Source organism: Leptinotarsa decemlineata, unplaced genomic scaffold, assembly GCF_025532065.1.
Source record: "Leptinotarsa decemlineata unplaced genomic scaffold, Ldec_3_MD MMD2_tig00000576_RagTag_RagTag, whole genome shotgun sequence".
NCBI lineage: Eukaryota > Metazoa > Arthropoda > Insecta > Coleoptera > Chrysomelidae > Leptinotarsa > Leptinotarsa decemlineata.
Genome location: NW_027412551.1, coordinates 8,049,252 through 8,071,505, shown reverse-complemented (window position 1 = coordinate 8,071,505; position 22,254 = coordinate 8,049,252). Strand labels below are relative to the sequence as shown.

General features: G+C 35.8%; 3 protein-coding genes across 7 annotated transcripts in view; 2 read left to right on the top strand and 1 right to left on the bottom strand.

The window, feature by feature from the left end:
* Window positions 1-335: 335 nt before the first annotated feature.
* The window catches only part of Cln7 (CLN7/MFS domain-containing 8), a 50,844-nt gene continuing 28,925 nt past the window's right edge, over window positions 336-22,254 (top strand). Inside the window, exons 1-5 of one of the 4 annotated variants that reach the window (XR_012465255.1) lie at window positions 336-635; window positions 10,318-10,525; window positions 14,645-14,888; window positions 18,099-18,570; window positions 20,205-20,718. Coding sequence is in view for 3 of the 4 variants with exons in the window: in XM_023167734.2 (XP_023023502.2) it covers window positions 10,325-10,525; window positions 14,645-14,888; window positions 18,099-18,570; window positions 20,205-20,718 (1,431 nt within the window). In the remaining variant the exon portion in view is untranslated. The remainder of the gene's footprint in view (window positions 636-10,317; window positions 10,526-14,644; window positions 14,889-18,098; window positions 18,571-20,204; window positions 20,719-22,254) is intronic. The other 3 variants (XM_023167734.2, XM_074174336.1, XM_023167733.2) reach the window with 3 other exon arrangements.
* LOC111511696 (kelch-like protein 3) overlaps window positions 2,460-22,254 on the bottom strand; it is a 46,601-nt gene continuing 26,806 nt past the window's right edge. Inside the window, exon 5 of the mRNA XM_074174333.1 lies at window positions 2,460-2,866. Within this exon, the coding sequence (XP_074030434.1) occupies window positions 2,724-2,866 (143 nt within the window). The 3' untranslated portion in view covers window positions 2,460-2,723. The remainder of the gene's footprint in view (window positions 2,867-22,254) is intronic.
* LOC111516921 (uncharacterized) lies at window positions 3,252-5,757 on the top strand. 2 transcript variants are annotated; one of them, XM_074174331.1, is made up of 2 exons: window positions 3,252-3,440; window positions 3,684-5,757. In XM_074174331.1, the coding sequence occupies exons 1-2, from the start codon at window positions 3,354-3,356 to the stop codon at window positions 5,676-5,678; spliced, it is 2,082 nt and encodes a 693-aa protein (XP_074030432.1). In that variant the 5' UTR covers window positions 3,252-3,353; the 3' UTR covers window positions 5,679-5,757. The 2 variants fall into 2 exon arrangements, with proteins under 2 accessions (XP_074030432.1, XP_074030433.1); XM_074174332.1 differs by lacking the exon at window positions 3,252-3,440 and adding an exon at window positions 3,562-3,641.

Below are 22,254 nucleotides of genomic sequence, written 5' to 3'. Positions count from 1 at the left end.
GGAAGCGTTGCTTGGAGCTATGAATCATCATTGAAATGATTGTTTGCTATTTCCAGATTTCCATGATATATTTATCACATTGGCTCACTGAAAATATATTTTACACATATGTGTAAATGAAGATTGCCATAAATAATCGTAAACCAATATTTAAATATTGGTGCTTACGGTTTTCCCTGAGTTTAAAGTTTGAATTATAAAACCAAGATGGCGCCCACTATGTGCTCCTTCTGAATAGCAGAGGGTGAGCGCCACCTTTTAATGAATTTACATTAACATACCTTGGCGACTGAACGACTACGATGTAGATGGCTGTGTGATGCAGGTTTCACAGTTCACGCGCCTTTGTTATTGTTTTGGTTACTTTCACATTCGAATGGATTGAATACAATAGTCATATGTTTTGTGACAGATTCGTGATCAAGTCGGAGGAAAGTCTGGTATTCGCTAGGATTTTGAGAAAGTGCTTTGTTATTTTCCACAAATATTTTGTAATCCAATTGGGACGCATTCAATTCTTATACTATTGAATCATGATATTCTATTAGTGTTCTCAAGTTTATTTAGTGAACATTGAAAAGAAATCATAACATGATTTTATGGATTAATTTCGACTTCCAAACAAAGGAATGAAAGTGAGTTAATTTTCAATTAGAAGTACATTTGTTTAGGAATATAACATATCAGTAGGATTATTCTGATTTGTTTTCATTAAATGAAGTATGTTTTGGTTCGCGATTTTATTGGCAGAAATTTAATACCTACTCTACGTAAAAATTTTGCTAGTTGCACACATATAAACAATAATGACCATGATCAAAGGCATTATATTAGAAAGTTACTTTAATAAACACGTTTTACTTTCGATTATGATAACATACATATACCTATTTTACATTATTTTATATTTTGAGAAAATTTTGATTTCTAGCTGTAGGTACAGGTATAGTGAGGTATAATAGGATTATTTGGGAATTTATTGAATTATCTGGAAAAAGCCACAAAAACTTTCCAAAATGTACTGAAAATCTAAAATTTTCTTTTCAAGATAACAGTTGAAGAATATCTAAACATTATAGATTTTCATCCTTGTTTTAACACAATAAATATAAAAATCACTTCCAAAGTGGATCTGACGTTTAACGTTTTTTTTTATAATGGTTAGAAGACATGCCTAACTTCATCGGGAGTTCCCCAGGACTCCGAGCTGGGACTGTATCGTTTTTATTACTTATAATTAATTTATGAAATTTTCATAACTTCTGTATTGAAATATTGAAGTTTTCAAAATTTGTTTTTTCCATAACAAATTAAAAGAGGATATTAATGAGCAATGTGGAGGTATGAAATGGAATTGTGTGATTTTTTTTTATTATTTCAAACAAGATTTGCCTATACTTACAAATTTAAAGATATTTGTCTTTGATAAAGAACTAAAAAAAAGAGGGATAAAATTCCATTGTCATCATAAAATATTCCTATAAAGAATGATTCATAGGAACAATTCTATAGAGAATAAAATATTCATATAGATAGATAATGTTTCATGAGGTGTAAAAAAGTAAAATATTTTTTTATATTTCATTATATTCTATATTCTTTCGGAACAAAAGTTGTTAATTTTTTTTGAGATGCTTTTTGAAGGGGTCGCTTAATCTCCGTAATGAAACTCAATTTGAGCACCGTCACCCCTCAAAGAGTCATGGAATAGTTCGGGCAAGCAAGTAAAAGTGAACAAGTGAAATGCGTGCAATAATTATAAAAATAATTGAACTAAGGAGTATTAGGTTATAATTTGAGTATTAAATCAAGTTGACTAATTTTAAGTTTACCACTATCAAATTATAAAAAACTCGCGCATAGACATATCAATGGTATTAGCAATAGGACGTAACATTGGTTACGCGGAGGAATAAAATATTGAATAAATAATAATAATAATAATAATAATAATAATAGAAAAACGGATAAAATATCGAGATTTTCTCTTCGAACTCCGCAGACTCTATCCAGATCACTCTGTCAAAATGGTTGTTCTGATTAATGATGCCCTCTCTACTCTAGAATCTTAAAATCATACCGGCTTGCCGCACTAAGGCAGAAGCCGCACAGATGCAGAAGGCTGTCATTCTTGGCCCACTGCGCTTACTCAGGGCACATGATTCTCGGACCCGATGATCACTTACTCCAGAGATTTAAACAGATTTTTAATGATCACTTACCCCACGGTGTGAGGAGTGGTCGTTGGTTGATAATGCTGGCGCGCCCTCCCGAATGTATCGTGGCTTCGGGGGATAGAGCTTGACCAGCGCACACTACGATGAAAAAAAAATTCCACACAAAAAAGTCACAGAGATCGATTCACTCCTGCGGTAAGACAAGAATAAGCCGATGAATTGGGTTTCATTTAAGAACATTGAAGATGTTGGCTAACCAAAGCGCCAGGATAGTGTTTCCAATACCTTTTCCGAGTAAGTTGCATGATGGTTATAGAAGTTTCTGGCACCAGGTGCTGACAGGTTGTGAAGTTTTCAGCTCCGGGTGTGACAAAATGAGACGAAAAAAACCAAATAAAATATCGAGATATTCTCTTCAATCTCTGCAGACTCTACCCAGCCACTCTGTTAAAACAGGTGTTTTGATTGTTGGAGTCCTTGGTGAAATGATGCCCTCTCTACCTTCGACTCTCAAGGTTATGTCGGCTTGACGCAGTAAGTCAAAAATCATGGCTGGAGAAAAGCAGAAGGCTGACATTCTTCATTACACCTGCTTAAGGCACATGATTCTCGGACCCAATGAGCACTCGCCTCACGATGTACGGAATGGTCGCGCGCCTTTTCGACTGTTTCGGAGCTTACTGAGAAATCTGAAATGCCCACAGTTCATCAGTTATGAAAACAATTATTCGTGTAGTGGTATGAATGGTTTTGACCATTTAATTTGCAATTATTTTCAAAATAATAATGATATTAATAATGATAATTATAGTCGCTTCCATTTATTATTATCAACAGATATTTTGAACTTATGATGCACTGTTTGGAACGAACCTTTGGTGTAGTAATGACTATCACTAGTTTTTTCCCAACACCAAATCGCTATTTTCAACACCTCGACACGTGTTTCGATCACCAAGAGGAAGATTGGATTGAAGTTTAATCTTCCTCTTGAAGATGATCACTTGGTGATCGAAACCCGTGTCGAGGTGTTAAAAATAGCGATTTGGCGTTGGGAAAAAGCTCCAGTAGGGTAGACTGGGTACGGTTGTGCCAGGGTACGGTAGTGACAGTCGTAATATTACCGAATCTGTAAAGAATACGCGGGGGCGGGGAGGAGAAAGACGAGCGCCTTGCATGTCAGAACGTGTCGCACAGTATTGCGTCAGCCGGCGCGCGTCGTGTACGTTAGCAGAGGCCCTCCTTGCTTTTTGGGAGTCAAAAGTAAGTATTTTCATTCTATTTAATTTAACGATTGTTGTTATCTATGTACAGATAGCGAAATATGTTATTCATATGTTTATTATATATACTTTAGTGATTAAATACATGTGGTTACTTTATAACATTCTTTATTTAGTATTGCCATAGTTATTGTTATTTTGCGAAAGCGTTCTTTGGGTACGGTTGTGACATTTTTTTTGGGTACGGTTGTGACAAAATTAAAGTGTTTTTTTTTTCTTATAGATGCCAAGACAACGCTTGAGGAAGACGGAAAGGGGTCAATCTATGTTAAATCAATATAAGGAAGCTTATGAAGCAGTAAAAAAAGGAACTTCGATAAGAGGTGCTGCAGAAATGCATCAAGTTAATAGAATGTCTTTGTTGCGGTACATTAATAAACGTGATACAGCTGGCGCAGACGAAGATACAAACAACATCAGCATGGGGTATGTTGCACATAATAAAGTTTTCTCTGAAGGGCAAGAACAAGTGCTGTCAAAATATATTACACGCTGTGCTGAAATATATTTTGGTCTCTCCCCAAAAGAAGTGCGAAAGTTAGCTTTTGAGCTTTCAACTAAATATGATCTTAAGCGGCCTGCGACTTGGGTTGAGAATGAGATGGCTGGTGAAGAATGGTTCCGTTCATTTATGAACAGGAATCCCTCGCTCTCTGTTCGTGTAGCTCAAGCTACTAGCCTTTCCAGAGCAACAAGCTTCAATAAAACAAACGTGGAAGCTTTCTATGACAATTTGCAAACTGTTTTGGATAGACACACCTATGAACCGCAAGATATATATAATGTTGACGAAACAGGCGTCACTACCGTCCAAAAGCCCGATAAGGTAGTAGCAAGACGTGGCATAAGGCAAGTGGGAGCTCTTACTTCAGCCGAACGAGGGACATTGGTCACTGTTACATTTGCAGTAAATGCCTTGGGAAATACTATGCCACCTTTCTTTATATTTCCTCGGGTTCGATATCAAGATCATTTTGTTAGAGACGGGCCCATTGGATCGACAGGAACTGCAAATCCTTCAGGCTGGATGCAAGATGCTTCGTTCTTAGTGTTTCTTGAACACTTTAAGAAATTTTCAAATGCTTCACTATCACATAGAGTCTTGCTAGTTCTAGATAATCACTCCTCACATGTCCACATTAACACTTTAGATTTTTGCAAGGAACATGGGATCACTCTGCTTTCGTTTCCACCACACTGCTCCCACAAACTACAGCCTCTGGATAGATCTGTCTTCGGCTCATTAAAAAAAGCTATAAACACTGCTTGCGATGGCTGGATGCGAAGTCACCCTGGAAAAACAATGACCATCTACGATATTCCAGGAGTCTTAAAGACTGCGATGCCTCTAGCTTTGACACAGGCCAATATACAGGCTGGATTTTGCAAAACCGGAATTGTTCCATTCAATCGTAACCTATTTAATGAAATTGATTTTGCGCCATCTTTTGTAACAGACCGACCAAATCCAGATACAAGACAGGACATTCCTACAACATCATCTGCTGAAGTTGACAGGCCAATCATTGCGAGTGGATCCACCGATAACATAGAGTCATCTTTTGCAAATAATAGACGAAATCCTGGCTCTGAAGAAAACGATAGTGCATCTAGCAGAGAAATAACACCTGTACCACGACTATTAGACATTTCGGTACAAGAGAACAATCTTGGGCCTAATGATGAGACACCACCACTTTCACCTTCTATTTTGAACGAATCTTCTAATGGAAATCAAATCAATGATCAGCCATCTACGTCGTCCTCGGCCATACCGCTTGTATTTTGCCCTGATACTGTTCGGCCTTTCCCAAAGGCTTCTCTAAGAAAATTAAGCGGCCGCAGAACCAAAAAATCAACCATATACACAGACACCCCTGAAAAAGAGGCAGTGAGACGGGAATATGAAGAAAAAGAAAGACGATTGAAGGCTAAACAGGTGAAGAAAAATTTCAATGAATCAACAGGGAAAGGAAAAGGAAAAGGAAAGGGAAAGGGAAAGGGGAAAAACAAAGACAACAAACCTAAGAAAACTCCAACACCAATGTCATCTGATGAGGAGGAGTCTTTCTGTCTGGTATGCGTGGGATCATTTTCTGATAGCAGATCTGGCGAGAAATGGATACAATGCCAAGGAAAATGTAAATTATGGTCCCACTTGGAGTGTACAGATGGTAGTCGTCATTATATTTGCCACAACTGTGAGGACTCCGATTAGATGACTACAAAAAATTTGCGTTCCTAATTTAAAATTGAAGATATTATAAAAACATTTCCATGCATCTCTTAGTAAAGTAAGACTAAGTTCCTAATTAAAAAAAACTTTGAATGTGATATAGATTAAAATAATTATATGGTAACTTCTGAAGTGACTGTTAAGTTGTTAAGAATGAAAGATATTTTTCTATTAAATAAGTTGCTTGTGATACTTAGCATTTATAAGAATTACCTAATTGCTATTTTGTTTGTACTGATTATTGACTTTGACTGATTTAAGACTGATTATAGTTTGTACTATGATTATTCGTAATAATAAGTAGTAAATGAAAGTATAACTTCGATATTGCAGATAATAAAAGTTATTGGTGATCATTTTGGTATTATTTAAGCCTGTCACAATCGACCCCATGCACTGTCACAACCGCCCCTGGCATGTGGTCGGTTGTGACATTTTCCCTTTTGTTCTATAACTTGTTCCCATGTGTTATGTATGTCACATAGAAAGAAAATCATAATGTTTTTACTTAGCCAAATGTACGCTTTACAATATAAAATATCTTCCATGTTTCTAACTTTAATCCAAACGAAATTATTAGCTGTCAAATAAAAATTGTCACAACCGTACCCAGTCTACCCTACTGGTAGATATTTTGAAAAGTAAATTTTATTACGCAATGAAACCGAGTTCAAATAATATGAGTTACTGACAAAATGGCAGAGAGCGTAAATACGATGGACGTCTTGGAGTTTTTCATTCGGGGAAAAATAAAAAAAAGAATAAATAAAAAAATGAGCAGCCCCATATCTTTTCATGATGATCGTCAAGAGAACCGAAAGAAGACAAAAGAGAGTGAAAAGAAAAGAGGCATTTTGAAATTTGAAATGCAAGATACCTTCTTAAACTACAGAATTTATAAAAATACAGTAATCCAATGAATGAACAACTAACTACTTTGTATATCAAGTTTGAATGATTTATATAAGATGATTTATTCAAATAAAAAATATTATGAATATTTTTAGAACAACTTTTTCATAAACTGTACAAACAAGGTCGAAACGATTGTTTTTCAAACAACGTCAGGTGAACATGAATAAATATTTCTTATCAAATTGAGCATGCAAATGTGGATAATTCGTTCTATTGTTCATTACTGAACAACTTTCATATTTTTAGTTCAGAAATCCCCCGACACCTACTAAATCTATACAAACAAAAATATGATTATATTTTTTACGATCTCTCTTTTGGGTAATATCAATTAGTAATTCATTATAGGTTATTTTTCATATTTTCAAATTCGTAGTACCTAGGTCTTTTGTTTTACGGTTTTTATCGTTCACTATCAAATAAGAAACAGTTCTATAATACAAGATTCGTTATGATGACCAAAAGTTGTAGGTTCTTTCAGAGACATGAACACTCAAAAGTCGAAAAATCTACTATTCCAGAAACAAACATTCGGGAAAAAAATTCGCAAATTGGTACTTTTTATATGATCGCACGCTGTGAACTTTTTTTTTCATAGAAAATGTTTCATTTCCTCAAAATTTCATCTTTTCCATTGTTCATGAAACTCAATGTCATTTATACAAGATACTTTTTGTTGGTTCTTTTGGCAGTGTTAAAAAATTTAATTAGAAATGGATGTCGTATTCATACGGTTATCAAAAGGTGAGGAAAGTTATTTTTTTTTGTCTTCTAGCATATTCTTTTCACAATTTACATGTGATAAAATTATGCCAGTGAAAATTTTCATTCCTTGACTCCGACTGCATCTTTTTGTTTGCTTGATGATAAGGAAATCATTATTCATACGGAATGGAGGACATCTTTTTTGTCCTATCAATTTAGTTTTCTTTCGACCTTCAACTTTGGAGTGTTCAATTCAACTTTATTCACATTGCTCAGTATAGTACAGTATCGTTTTCGAAATGTAAAGATTTCATGTGACAAGTTTAATGATTTTTTTTCAAATACTGTTTGGACGCAAACTTCCAAGCGCTAGAATTATTTCATTTAACTGGAACATTGTATTCGACCGTTATCATGAGTTTCCGGTATAAATATGAAATTTAGCTCTATCACTGATAATAGTAATGTAAGACTGTACATAAACAAGTATGAGTAACGAGTAGAATAATTGATGATGCATCCTTACTTTGCGAACGTGAATTCGTGATGAAATGATCATCCTTAGAGATTATAGTTCATAAGACATCCTAGTCAGTCTCAGCAAGATGTTTTCCAGTAAAGACCAAAAAAATAAGTTTGAGGGCAGGACATTCAATTTCACCGTTTGCCAGTTCGACTGAAAAGAGGTGTACAAACATTTTCTTGGACCCTTTTTTCCCAAAAGTTTACCAAAAGCCACCAAGTTGGCCGTAAATATTAATAAGGAACAGTTCTACATGTTACGCAAGCAATAAACTTTTGGGTTCAGAATGTATAAATCGTAGAATGGTTGTGGATGGAATCCGAAAAGTGTTGTATTCGTAATCCTAATCGCTGTTTTGGTTTGCCATAGACATCATCAATGATTGCATGAGGTCGAGTCATAAACGCAACTTCTGAACTGTTGAATATTACTGGAGTTTCGATCACCAAGTGATCATCTTCAAAGAGGAAGATTAAAACTGTTTTAATCTTCCTCTTTGAAGATGATCACTTGGTGATCGAAACACGTGTCGAAGTGTTAAAAATAACGATTTGGTGGAAAAAACTCAGTAATATTCATTACTGCACCAAAGGTTCCAAACAGTGCATCATAAGTTCTGAACTGTTTTCAGCTATAATATCCCAAAGACATTGATAACTAACGAAATAATTTTATCACAGTTTTCGAAAGCACGTTATTTAGTAACGCCTTCGGCGTCGGGATGTTACCTAAAATAACGTGCTTGAGGAAGTTGTGATAAAATTATGAGTTATTTATCAATGTTCGAGGGATATTCGGTGAGAAAATTTTTTGCAATTCGAACAGAATTATTTATTGAACACACAGTTATTAAAAGAACAATTCGTATAATGATATTCCGTTGATCTTGCTGTATTTGCCTCGGTTACTGCATAGGTGTTTCCACGCATACTATTGATTATTTGGTTATGATGTTCCTGATCAATATTCGAATAAGGTTTTATGGAATTTCCATTATTGTGCCCAGTAATTTTCAACAATTGCTGTTCTTGAACTCCACTCTTAGCTAGTTGACTGACTGCAGTTGCTCTATTAGAGTGATTGGTTATTTTCCTCTGTTTCGTATCCAAGCCAATTGCTTCAGCAGAAGATTTCGTCCATCCGTTGATTATATTTCTACTCAGAGGCATATTGTCATACCAGTTATCGCTTCCTGTCTTCCAGTGACGATTTGGCCTTAAAAATAGTCTATTTGTCTTGATATTTGTGCCTCGTTTTGATAATAATTTAATGAATAATCTGACAGGACAAGCATTGTTATCACTATTTTGAACTAACCATTTGCTAGAGGCGCAGTTCTTTGAACCCCCTTGGCAGGTTTTACTGAAAATTGGATTATATTCTATCCTATTAGTTGGAGATCCATTATTGTTCTTTTCGATATGAAAATAATCAACTAAGCAAGCAGCACCTTCACCACCTCTCCAAGCCAATTCCACCGCTGCTATGTGATAAAATTTGCGTAGGAGTCCTATAGGGGTATTTTCATCCCAAAAGTTTATAATTTTACTCATTTCATTTGAAGTTAATGGTACTGAGCTTGTTTTACGTTTAGTGGGATCTGTTTGTAAATTTCTTCGTGCTGCGTCGCGTGCATTCCGCGCTTGTTTGAATGCAACACTTTTAAAGGGGTCTAGCATGATATTATACTCCTTGTAATACTTTTCTTGTAATAATTTGCTTGTTATATTCCATACGGTTTTAACAGTAGCCTCCTTAAACTCTGTGCTATCGTTTTTTCTCATATTAATCGCCCAATCCTTGAGTATTAATGCAAGCTCTTCGAGAGTACGATTTCCATCCAATTCATATTTTCTGGCGTCACAAAACTCCATAAATATTATCCAAGTGTATTTTTTACTATTGACAGTATTTTTTGGTGTATTTTCTTCAATGATTTTGTCAATTGCCGCATCATTTTGAACACCAAAGCGAGGAAGTGACATTTTCGAAATAAATTGAATTACTGAAATGTCAAACAATTTTATTGTGTTGGTTGCTTAGCAATGTCATGACATAAGTGATAACTACCCGTGAAAATTATCCATGGGTAGTTATCAGTGTAATGATTGGTTATTTCGACACACATGACTAGAATTTGATAGGATAATTTTTTTGGCAAAAAATTTTCAATAAAACAATAGAATCAGTCCAGCTAAAAGCCCACATTGAAGACGCACTTACCGCTGTATCCCTGTAACTACAAAAAGATTATTTAATAACCAGTTACTCGGAATGAAATATATCAATGCGTTTCTAATCACTTGACCATACTCTGCTTCACCGGCAGCAGTGAATTTATAATCGTTTCCTAGTTGTCAAATAAATAACACCAAGTCGTATAAAACAACTACATATCATTATGATGTTCTTTGATGCCTAAAGATTCCATTGAGAGAAAATTTACTAAAAGTAACCCTTTTCATACAACGTTTTCAGTTTCAGGATGCCATGGTTGGGGAAAAAAACAAAGCAAGTTCGAGATATGTTAAGGTCAATGAATGAATCAAATTTTCAAGACAATCTCGAAAGTCCGCAAGAATATAGAGAACGATGGCGTTCTATTTACATTATATATTTTACTATGTTCCTTATATCTCTGGGATTCAGCATAATAGTAACTGGCGTGTGGCCTTACTTGGACAAGGTAAGTATAATTGTAAAGAAATTTTACAAAATTCAACATCACAGGATATATCGCAATGTACATTTCATCAGTTGTTTGGTTGCCAATGAAATGAACAAACAAACACGAGAAAAAAATATAAATAACCAAAACTGTACAAACTGTGCGGCAGATATCATGCGACAACAAAGATCGACAGGCGACCTTCTATCGTATGTCACCCATATTTGGAATAACGCAATCGAGAAACATGGAGAATCAAGAGCTGTTGCGCTTGCTATTTCTAAGGTTTTGTGTGTGTCATATGGGTTGGCTGACCAAACTTCGATAATATGGCTCGTCGGATCATTTTTGTGTATGGCTCTTCAGCTTCCTGAAAAAACGTTCCCTGCAAATGGTCGTTGATGGATATCTCTCGAATACTTTCACCATTAACGCTGATATCCCCCAGGGATTCATATTGTCCCCAACCCTCTTTTTATTGTATATCCCCCAGGGATCCATATTATCCATTGTATATCAAGGAATTATTGGAAAAAAACAAGAATCCAGTAGCGCACTTATCTCGTCATTCCATTTGGATTCCAGGACATCGGCTACGGAGGCACATCTTCACCGGCAGCAGGAGGTTGCATATCTTAATTGAGGATCTAGAAGTGATTTCGAAAGTAACCAGGTAACCAGGATATACAGTATAACAATTTTCAATGGAAGGTACAAAATGAACTGAGAGCTAACGGCAACAATGTTAAATGTTAGAACTAAATTCTTACCGGGGTCATTTTTATTGTCTATGCATCGCCATTGTAAATAATTGAAAAGTAAGATGATTCCATAAAATTTGCCCCCCGTAACAAGATAGCTTCTGAATATCGATAGGATGTACGAGCGAATAGGTGGACCAGTTCGTTAAATACTTTGAAACATCGGTAAACTGATCAACACTTCGCAGGTCTATATTTGCGTCCTTAAAATGCCATAAATAGTAACTCGGTTTCTTCATTATCAAGCGTCCTTATCTGCATAGGCGTAGTGTGTTTTGTTTCTTGTGAAAGTGACTTTGTTTTGTATTTATTGAATATATTTTATTATATTTATTAAATAGACTGTTATATTTATTAGCTTTAAAATTGTAAGATAGAGTTGGCCGATACTTGTTTTTCAAAATACATTATCATAGATTTTCATCACATTCACATTTTATTGTGAGATAATTAGTTGACCTAGTCATTAAACTCAGGTATAACTGTCATTAATTAGTTCCTAGAATATTATTAGTTTCTAGGTAGATAGTATTATTTCAAAAAGTATACATAAATCACAATGTATGTAGAATTCAGTTTATTAGTGAACACGCTTGAAAAAGCTACTGTGCAGCGAAATACGTGTTGCAGATTTGTTAATCTGTTCAAGTGAAAATCTCACTATAAAGTGTTTTTCAAAATACATCAACTTTATAATAGTTTTTGAGGTAAGAAAACAACTGACAAATAGGTGAATAATATGATTGAATTTTATTATTTTCATAGTATTAAGATGGATGCCGTAGCAGGTCCAAGTAATGCACAAAGAAAGTGGAAATTTATGTCGTTAGAAGAAAAACAGATTGTCTGTAAAGTGTACGAAAGTTTAAAAAATGCACACAAAGAGAAGTTGAGGAAAATAATAAAAAAAGATTTGAAATTTATATATGCCAAACGATCCCGTAAATCTCATGGCGACGGAAATACCTTCGCTCTATTAGAGAAATGCGTTTTACTCACAAAAAGATTTATTATCTTTTCGGAATTTGGGTGAATGCTGATCACACAGAATCTAAGATCTGGCCAGATACTACTGTAACTAGTTATCGTCAAGCATTTGTGGACGGTTTATCAACAGGGTTACGCGGACCAACGGGTAAAGGGCAACGACTAATTGTCGCCCATATAGGTAGCGAGAGTGGCTTTTTAGACGATAGTGCACACATTTTTTTATAAAAAAAAGAAAAAACGGGGGATTATAACGAAGACATGGACGCCCAACGCTTTGAAGGATTGTTTGAATCCCTTTTTTCACGAGTCGAGCCAAATTCGGTAATAGTAATGGATAACGCTTCTTATCACACTCGATTAGTAGAACAGCTGCCAACTATGACCACTAGAAAAGCAGACATGCAGAGTTGATTAGGACAAAAAGGAATTCCATTTTCCGAGAACATGGTTAAGGCCGAGCTTATGAATGGTTGGAGATCAAACATCAGATCAGCATCGTGACAGATATCGCCAGCATGTGGTGGATACAATACCTCGTGCTGAAGGCATCACCATTTTGAGACTTCCTCCTTACCATTGCGAGTTAAACCCGATAGAATTAAACTGGGCTCAAATTGAGGGTTACGTAGCTCGTGAAAACGTGACATATAAAATTTCTGATGTCCAACGTTTATTAGAACTCGCAATGGAACGGATACGGAAAGAAGATTGGTCTAATGCTGTAGCCCATGTGATCAAGGAAGAAGAGAAAATGTGGAGATTGGACGGGATAGTAGACATTGTTTTCGACCAAATAATAATAGATTTAAGTGTTACTGGAGATTCCTCTTCGGACGAGTCAATGGATTCTGAAACTTCATAAGCATAACATAGGTAATTATTTCTTTGCTTTGTAGTTCTCTTTCTATATAAAAGGATCATAGTGATTATTTTGTAAATTTTTCTGTTTTTTTGAAGTACTGTATTAGGCATAATAAGAAAATGTAATCATTTTTACCATTGACACCAGATAGCGCCACCTACTATAACAATTTTTACGTAATTACCTATGTGTTTAAATAAATCAAAATATTATTTTGGTACGCCTCTGCAGAGTTGTTAAAAGGATTATCCGTTGGTCACTTCAAGTCCGACGTTGCTAATGATTCACCTTCAATTGAAAATTGTTATAGTATAATAGTGTCAGGTCAGATAATTCCGCTTTCTGCTACCAAAAGTTTGTTGGGGTTAAAATGGACACCAATATGTCTTGGCACAATCATGTCGTTGGAATTGCAAAGGCTGCTTCTCAAAAGCTTAGAACACTGTTCCGAGCCAGAAAACTGCACACAACTTAGCAACTTTTGATGCTCTATAAAGCTCAGATGAGACCTTCTTTTGAGTATTGTTAGCATGTATGGAGCTCTGTCCTCAAACATACACTGAAGTTGCTGGATTCCATCCAGAAAAGAGCCATCCGCCTGATTGAAGACGCGACCATCACGTGCAACTTCGATAGCCTGGTACATCGGAGAAAGGTTGAAGATTTATCTCTCTTTTATAGATACTTTAACGGTAACTGTTCAAGTGACATGGCACATTTGATTCCACCAAGAGCGGTACATTGCAGAAATACGCCACGGACTGTGGCTGCTCATCGTTTTGAGGTTCAACTCAATATCTCAAACTTCACTGTTTAAGAACTCTTTCATCCGGAGAACTGCGTTTACGTGGAATAAACTTCCTGGGAACGTTTCTCCAAGTGGATTTAATCTCCAACGATTCAAACCCAATGTGAATCGGTACTTTCTCACAGACACCGGTCTGAGAGCGCCTTAAGGATTTTTCTGTAATGCTTATGTTTTATCCATGGAAAAAGTGTTATGTGCGTTGACTGCGAGGACGAAAGTATATCTCGAAGCCTCAGCAACGACTGGCTGGCGAGCTACGTGCTCACTCGTAATTATAATTTCAAATGGTGGTTGGGGGTGTCCATGCAAATGCTCAGGAACAATCAGAACAACATAGTAACAGTGTAGTCACTGTTACTATGTTGTGTTAGTTACTGTTTGCCGAGACTTCAAGATATAATGTTCGTACTTGAAATAGCAGACGAAACATTGAATACTTCAGGTTCCATTCGATCACAACCTATACTAGTCTGGATTTTGTTCTTTTTATGAAAGAAATAATTTTTGATGTTGAGAACCTCTCCATTTCTCAGCCAGACCATGTGTATTGCTCTGAAGGTTGTCTGTATAGGCCCAGCCACGAAAACGTGTTTGCAAGGATTCTTTACCTTGGGTCAGCATTAGCAAATGGCTGAAATAACCGATATTCTAACTTTTTCTTTTAAAATGTATAGAAGAAAATATATTTAACATTTGTTATTGTCATTATTTTTTAGTTAGACCCAACTGCAGGAAAAGAGTTCATGGGATTTGTAGTCGCTGCCAATCCTTTTGGACAGATGCTGTTTTCGCCATTGGTAGGATGGTGGAGTAACAGATTAGGTTCCATAAGAATGCCCCTGATATTTTCTCTGGCAGTTTTCACGATAACGAGTGCCATGTATTCCTCTTTGGAATTATTTCCAAGTCATAGAAAACATTGGATGCTGTGGTCACGATTTTTGGTTGGAGTTAGCTCAGGTAGGTTAGGTTAGGTAGGTTAGATTTATGTAATGCGGAACGGACGAAATGGTAATTTACGAAATTAGTTTTGAAAATTACCTTCTTGTTTCAGATAAACAGTAGTTTTAGATGAAACTGACGAAAAACATTTTTCAAAACACGTCCGAATTGTCAAAAATATTTGTCTTCTAGTTATCTATTTATTATTCATCACGGAATTTCTCATCTTTTTCAATCATTTCCAGCGCTATTACTACATCCCATTTTTTAAAGAAATTGAAAATAACTTCAATGAAATGCCAGTAAAACCCTTCTATTTATCATATCACTGTATATTCCGAACAAACATGTATATACTGTGAAATCTTGATTCATAATCCCTCTGAATTTTACGTCACATCAAACTGGGGTTAATTTTCTCACCATGGTCTCTACGAAGACCATGGTCTTCGTAGTTTTATGTTGGCAGAGATGGGGAAATTCAATTCGTCAATGCAGAAGCTCTGCATATTTTGCCAACATATGCGGTTTCGGTATACCATGGTATTGAAAAATATCTATCAGTAAGTTTATCGCCAGTCTTACTCTTCTGAGTGCTTGGCCTGATGAAAACATTTGATAGACCAGAGATCACTGAGATATTCGGTATATTTTAGGTCTTTTGTCAAAAATACCATGTGCCAGTTTATTCTTATATGAACCCAAGAATGGTTTCTTTTCTTCTGTTTTTGGGTGGAGCTTCTGCCTAACAGGTTCTAACTTGAGAAAAATGTGTTCTATTCGCCTCGTTTAACATAAAAAGCACCACCAAGTTTATTAACCGTGTGATACACACAATAAGTACATGAACTGACAATGATTGATTTTTTCTTTACTACTTTCTAGCAGCGAATAGTGAAACCCCCAGAATGAATTCTTTTCTCGTTTAGAGCTTTCGCTTAACAGTTTCTAATTCAAGGACAGTATTTGTTCTGTGCATCTCCTTTAGTACAGAAAACAGAACCAAGTTCATCAACCATTTGAACATGAACCTTGAATAGAAAGTTTTTTTACTACTTGGTATTTATTGATATCGATAGAAAACTCAAACCAAAAACGAGGTTCCCAGCGGTGGTCCATTACAAAACCATTACGACATTGATTGCCGAATGAGAATTTACTTTCGGCAGAGTGGGAAATCAAAGCCCAAAAGCATTGCATTCTGTATTTTCCATAATGGCGTCTTCATTAAGTTCCATTCATCGAGTGCAAGAGTATCAGTTGCATGTAGTAACTTCCCATACGGCAGTCGATATTGGTTTATCAAAAATAGCCGCTAAAATGTTAATCGTAATTATGCACTTATTGGAACAAGATAGTGATGAAACGCAACAAGATCATCGCGATTAAAATTCTGGCTAGGATGGTTAATAGTGATTAAAGTCGTTAATGATCATGGGGCTTAGTGTTAAATCAACTTTAGATCATGATCGTCGATTTAAAATAGGTTGTATTTATGAATTGACAGAGGCAGCCTTTAGGCGGACCGTAGGCGATTCTCATAATCGGGGCCGATAGGATTAGTGAGTGTTAGGCTATACAGGGTGTCCCTGGACTTCCTCTTTTCCTCTCGGGAATGTATAGATAGGGTCAAAATATCACCAGTACTTCATATAACTTTTTTTCCTAAAATCCTTCGTTACCAAGTAACGGGCCCTCGAAGTTACAAAATGAAAAATGTTTTTCTTTGATAACTTTTCAAGTGAATATTCAAAATCATCCAAATTTTGGTAATTGACTAAACAAATGAATTCCTTCGATGAGCTTTCATGCAGGAGTCAGTTGTTTTGCTACAAAGTCAGGAACGGACTACCCCCGATGGTCCACACCCCAAAACTTTGAAATGACAGATATTTTTCAATATTTTTCAACAAATTAAGGTTACTTGGACAATTTTATGAATAAAAGTACTCGTGTGGAAAGTCGATCGGAGCAACGAGTCTTGATAAAAATGTAGTTTCACTCGACGACATCAAACCCGCTCGTCCACCATTATTTGAAATGAATAATTATCAAAGCAGAAATAATAATGATAACGTTAATTCAACAACATTTATAACAGGAATAATACAAAGTATGCTAAAATGAAGTCGTAAACAAAAAGTACAGTTTGATGTCGTCGAGTAGAACTACATTTTTATCAAGACTCGTTGCTCCGATCGACAAAGTTTTGGGGTGTGGACCATCGGGGGTAGTCCGTTCCTGACTTTGTAGCAAAACAACTGACTCCTGCATGAAAGCTCATCGACGGAATTCATTTGTTTCGTCAATTACCAAAATTTGGATGATTTTGAATATTAACTTGAAAAGTTATCAAAGAAAAACATTTTTCATTTTGTAACTTCGAGGGCCCGTAACTTGGTTACGAAGACTTTTAGGAAAAAAAGTTATATGAAGTACTGGTGATATTTTGACCCCATCTGTACATTCCCGAGAGGAAAAGAGGAAGTCCAGGGACACCCTGTATATACCATATTACAATGCTCACCGGCTTGCCTGCCTTCAATGTTGTACATGTGAGCCTTATTATTATTATTATGGAACGTTCATAACATCTTTTACAGGAACGCCTCACCCCAATTGCTTTCTGATGAACAGCTTATAAATTGTAATTGAAATATTGAAGAACTGATGGAATCATAAAATCGTGTCAAAAATTCCTTTAGCGTCTTCATGAAATATTTTCGTTTCTTAGCTTTTGTCGTCCCACTTTCATATTTACGCCACTAATGGGGGTCACTATATTTCTTCATTTAATAAATGAACAAACACAAACAAAAAACAGGACATTCACCCTCTGTTCACAATATAATCTCCGCCTCACTGTATATAACCAATTATATTTAATGAATTGCAAACAAGATACAGGTACGTATTGTTGCAATTTGTATCTATAATTTTGGATTTCAATGACGTTTACAAGTGAAATTAACACAAATAAATATTGATAATGTCTTTTCCCAGAATTAGATAAAATTTGTTCTGAAAATAACAATAAACTTGAATACCAAAACAACTATTGGTGTTACTGGTCTCTATAAGTGTACTCACCATCAATAGGTACTAAAGATTGCACCCCCTGGAGTGGTCGTCACACTTGCCACTCCCCAAAAGCCGCCTCTGGAATTAATCATGAATAAATTTTGAGTTATTCTTCACACAACCAATAATTCTATTCTCAAATTTCAGCCAATATTGCTGCTTGCCGTTCCTATTTGTCGGCAGCGACTCGATACTCTGAAAGAACGAAAGCTGTATCGATGATATCCCTGGCGCAAGTACTTGGATTCGTAATAGGTCCTGCAATTCAAGCCACAGTGGTACCCCTTGGAGGAGAAGGCGTCTGGCTCATCAGAAATCGACTAAGACTGAATATGTATACGGCTTCTGGATGGATAAACGTCGTCCTTTCCCTACTTAATATTTACCTTTTCTTCCCTACTGTCTTCAAAGAACGAAAAATCGCCCTCAAAGAAGCCATGCTGAAATTAGGCAAAGATAACGCCAGAGATACTTGGAAAGAAGAGAGAACGAATCTTTTTTCGGCATGGTCTCTAGTTGTATCGTTTTTCGTCATAGTGTTTAATTTCATGCTGTTGGAAACTCTTGGTACTCCAGTAACCATGGATCAGTTCGCTTGGTCCAAAAGCGAGTCACTGTGGTAAGCAATATCTGACATTTTATGAAATCTGTTTGAGGCAATTATTTACATTCCACTCAGTATTTCAGAAGTAATTTCTTCACTAAGTATAAAATAATTTCCTGATAATGTATCCTCATGAACATTATTTCTGTACTTACCTGATCCAATTCCTGAATTCAACTCTGAAATGACACGCTGAAGAATCTGACAGCTGGAGTTCTGATTGTGTTTATTTGAGCAACAATACAGTTAGAAATTTATTTTTTAAAATATTACATAACATTTGACATATGACAATACCGTCTAGTCGACACAAAAATCGATATTACGCTGCATTTAGCGCAATGCCTTCCGTTTTTTTGAACGCAGCAATTTTCACTGAAAAATTACAAAAACTCAACAAGTGTTTCACTACGCAATAGCTTCTTCAGGCGGGTGTTCAATAATGACTTAGTAACTTGACAGCTGACGAATGCGAATCGGCCATTTCAGGAACTCAATTTCGATGAAATGATGATTTGATTTTTTTTCCAGACGGTATGCTACGGATTTTCATTCACTTGCTATTTCAGTTTGTTTGAATATAAAACTTTCAATTTCCTCAAAAGTATATCTTTCCCAGCAAGCTACAATTATAGCTTATGAAACTATTATAAAACTGGTACTTTAACAAGGAACTTTTTTGTTGGTTCTTTCTGCGGTGTTTCAGAAGTGAGATACGAATGAATGCGATGTCACATTTATATGGTTATCAAAAGATAAGACGCGTGTTCCTCTTTTCATCTGTACATGGATGTCAATTGATTACATTGAAACCAGAGCTGATGAATTCCAACCGTATACTAGTAGTTGGCGCTAATTAGGGTTATATAAATGAAACAGCTTGAATTTGAAACTATTGGAAGTACCCATTTATATTTTGTTATAAGATATGGATAGGTCTTCCGACAGTCCGGATCTCTGAATATGATGATTCAAATGACAGTGACCTGGAAAAATGCCTGTTAGACATCGTAGTCCATCCCTACTGTAGTCAAACAACCGTTTGGTATCAAGCTTTTCGCCTTGGAGTGAGCCAATCCCGAGCCATAAATCTTCTTGCCATCCAGGTGTTCAATATTTGTTTGGCAAAGCCAAAAGCGATGCCAATGACAGGTTCTGGTCCGATGAAGCTGCTTGCAGCACCTTTTTTGCAAGAGAGTCAGCAGCCTTATTGCCTGCCAGGTCAGTATGGCCAGGAATCCAGACCAGAGACAATCTGGTCTGGATTCTTCCAATCTCTCCGCACACAATTCAATAGTGTAAATTTCCGCTTGAAATACAGTCGGATAGGTTGATATCTCTGTCCTGGGTCTGCGACTGAAAACATCTGCACCAGAACCGGAAGGTGTTTTTGATCCATCTGTGAACCAACAACTATCTACTCTTAATATTTCCTTCTCCCGGAGGATCCAGTCCTCTCGATCCTATGGAGTATGAAACCGTCTTCTGTCACTTGTCAACACCAGTCATTGTTCCTTTTTTTTTCTCCAAACTAATCGGTAACATCATTTGACAGCTTTTACAATAACGAATGTCACATTTTTTGTCACTTTCCAAAAGAAATTTGTCATATACCATAACAAATAATGCAACCAGATTATTATTTTCAGGTATATGGGGATTCTGATGTCCGTGGGTGCTGTTTTATCCATCGCGACATTCGCATCGATAACACCCCTGTGTCGGAAATTCTCCGAAGTAAAAATTATGATTTGGGGTGGATTTTTCTTCATGGTTCTTGGAAGATTATCTTTCATTCCATTTTCTGGAGATCCACCACAAGTTTACGACGCCGATTTCAAGTTGAATTTAACAAAGTTCTGTGATATGGTTATGAAAAATAAATCTGTTGAAGTAGATGTTGAATCGCTGAATAGAACTTTGAGAACTTTTGGTACGTTTTTAGATGTGAACAGTACAAATGAAGAAAGTGTGAGAACAACGACTCTGAACTGCGGAGAAGACATTGTGGGGTGTCCAAGTAATCAGGAATGGTGTAAATTTACTCCGCAGATGAGTCTCACTCAGTTCATTATAGGGTATGTTTTGACTGCCTTCGGATATCCCATTGGTGTAACGTTGATCCAGACGATATTTTCCAAGTTGCTGGGATCGAAGCCTCAGGTAAAAGTGTACTTCATTGTTTACTATACATTGTGTACGTTTCAAACATTATTTGTATCAAATATCTCAAAACCGAAACATAAAAAATGTTATTTTGAGGAGCCGTTTTCGCCAATAGTGTGACATGCTCCTCTCCCAGGGTTCTCTACTTCAGAATCTCACACAGAACTAGTACAAGCACTTGTGATAAATCATTTAAATCAAGCCCATTTCATAAATTAAAGTACTGAACAATTTAATGTATTCACGAGGAAGCCGAAAATGTAGGTAAGTCATTTTTAGTGGTGGTAATCGGGGATTTTAATGACCTCTTCAAGAGTTTTCTTCTTTCACATAGAATAAATAAATAAAAACAGTAATGGGGAACTTTATACATGCTTAATTATAGTTTACCTCGATAAGTTTCTGCATCAATATAGTTTTCACAAAGAAAAATATACTCTTTATTACATAATTTGGCCTATCAAAAAAATCTAACAGTTTTATAGATACTTCATTTCGGAACTTAAGACAACAATGTGCTTTTATCTTTATTTCGGATGAAATCATTATCCAATATCGACTATTTATGTCATATGTATTATAACTGATAAAATATTATACAAATATCAAATACTCCAAAAAGCATATACCTACACAGAAATATTCTTGTGGTAACTTTAAATAATTAACAGAAATAGTTTGTCAGGTTGCAATTGGGTTCCTGATTTTAGTACTATTGATTGTTACACATGTCACTTGTCACCTCAGAGCATTGAAATGTGATCTAATATTTACACAGAACGATTAAAGTTCGAAGATGGAGTACAACTAGAGCACAGTCTCACAGAAAGCTGGGACATATCCATAGTTGTCAGATATTTATATTATCCCATCTCGCGGTGTAACTGTCGAATAATCATTGATATTATTGTTCTCTCGGAATTATGGAGAGTGGACTACATAAGTAACTTTGAAATACCAAATTTTGATATTGTATATAACGAATCCTACTTTAATCAGAACGACGGTGTGGTTGTCTACATAAAAAATGGTCTGGATTACGTAACCGATGTATAACATTTTAGTGAAACTAAAGTATTAGAATTTCTGTATACATTAGAGAGCACGTCATTCATACTAACGACATGTTATCGTCCACCCTCTATAAATTTGGAATTGTATCTGAAAGAATAAGAGAACTACTTCACGCAATAAGCTAGTGCCGACGTAAAAATATTCATAGGCGATATCAATATTAATATCCTGGATACCACTGACAAAAAGGTTAACGATTACATTTGTATTATGGCACATCAAGGATTTCTTTCTTATATTATAAACCAACCAGAGTGACAGAAACATCCTCGACTTTTGTTGATCATATTTTCGTGAAAATGTCCAATGAAAGTGTCAAAAAAAAATTTGTTTCAACTCTTCAGTATTCACTTTAAACTTGACTGATCATTATATGTTGTTACTATATATAGAACTTCCCAGTCAAACAACTGAATACAGAAAAGAACAAAAAAACACATATATCAACTATTTCAAATT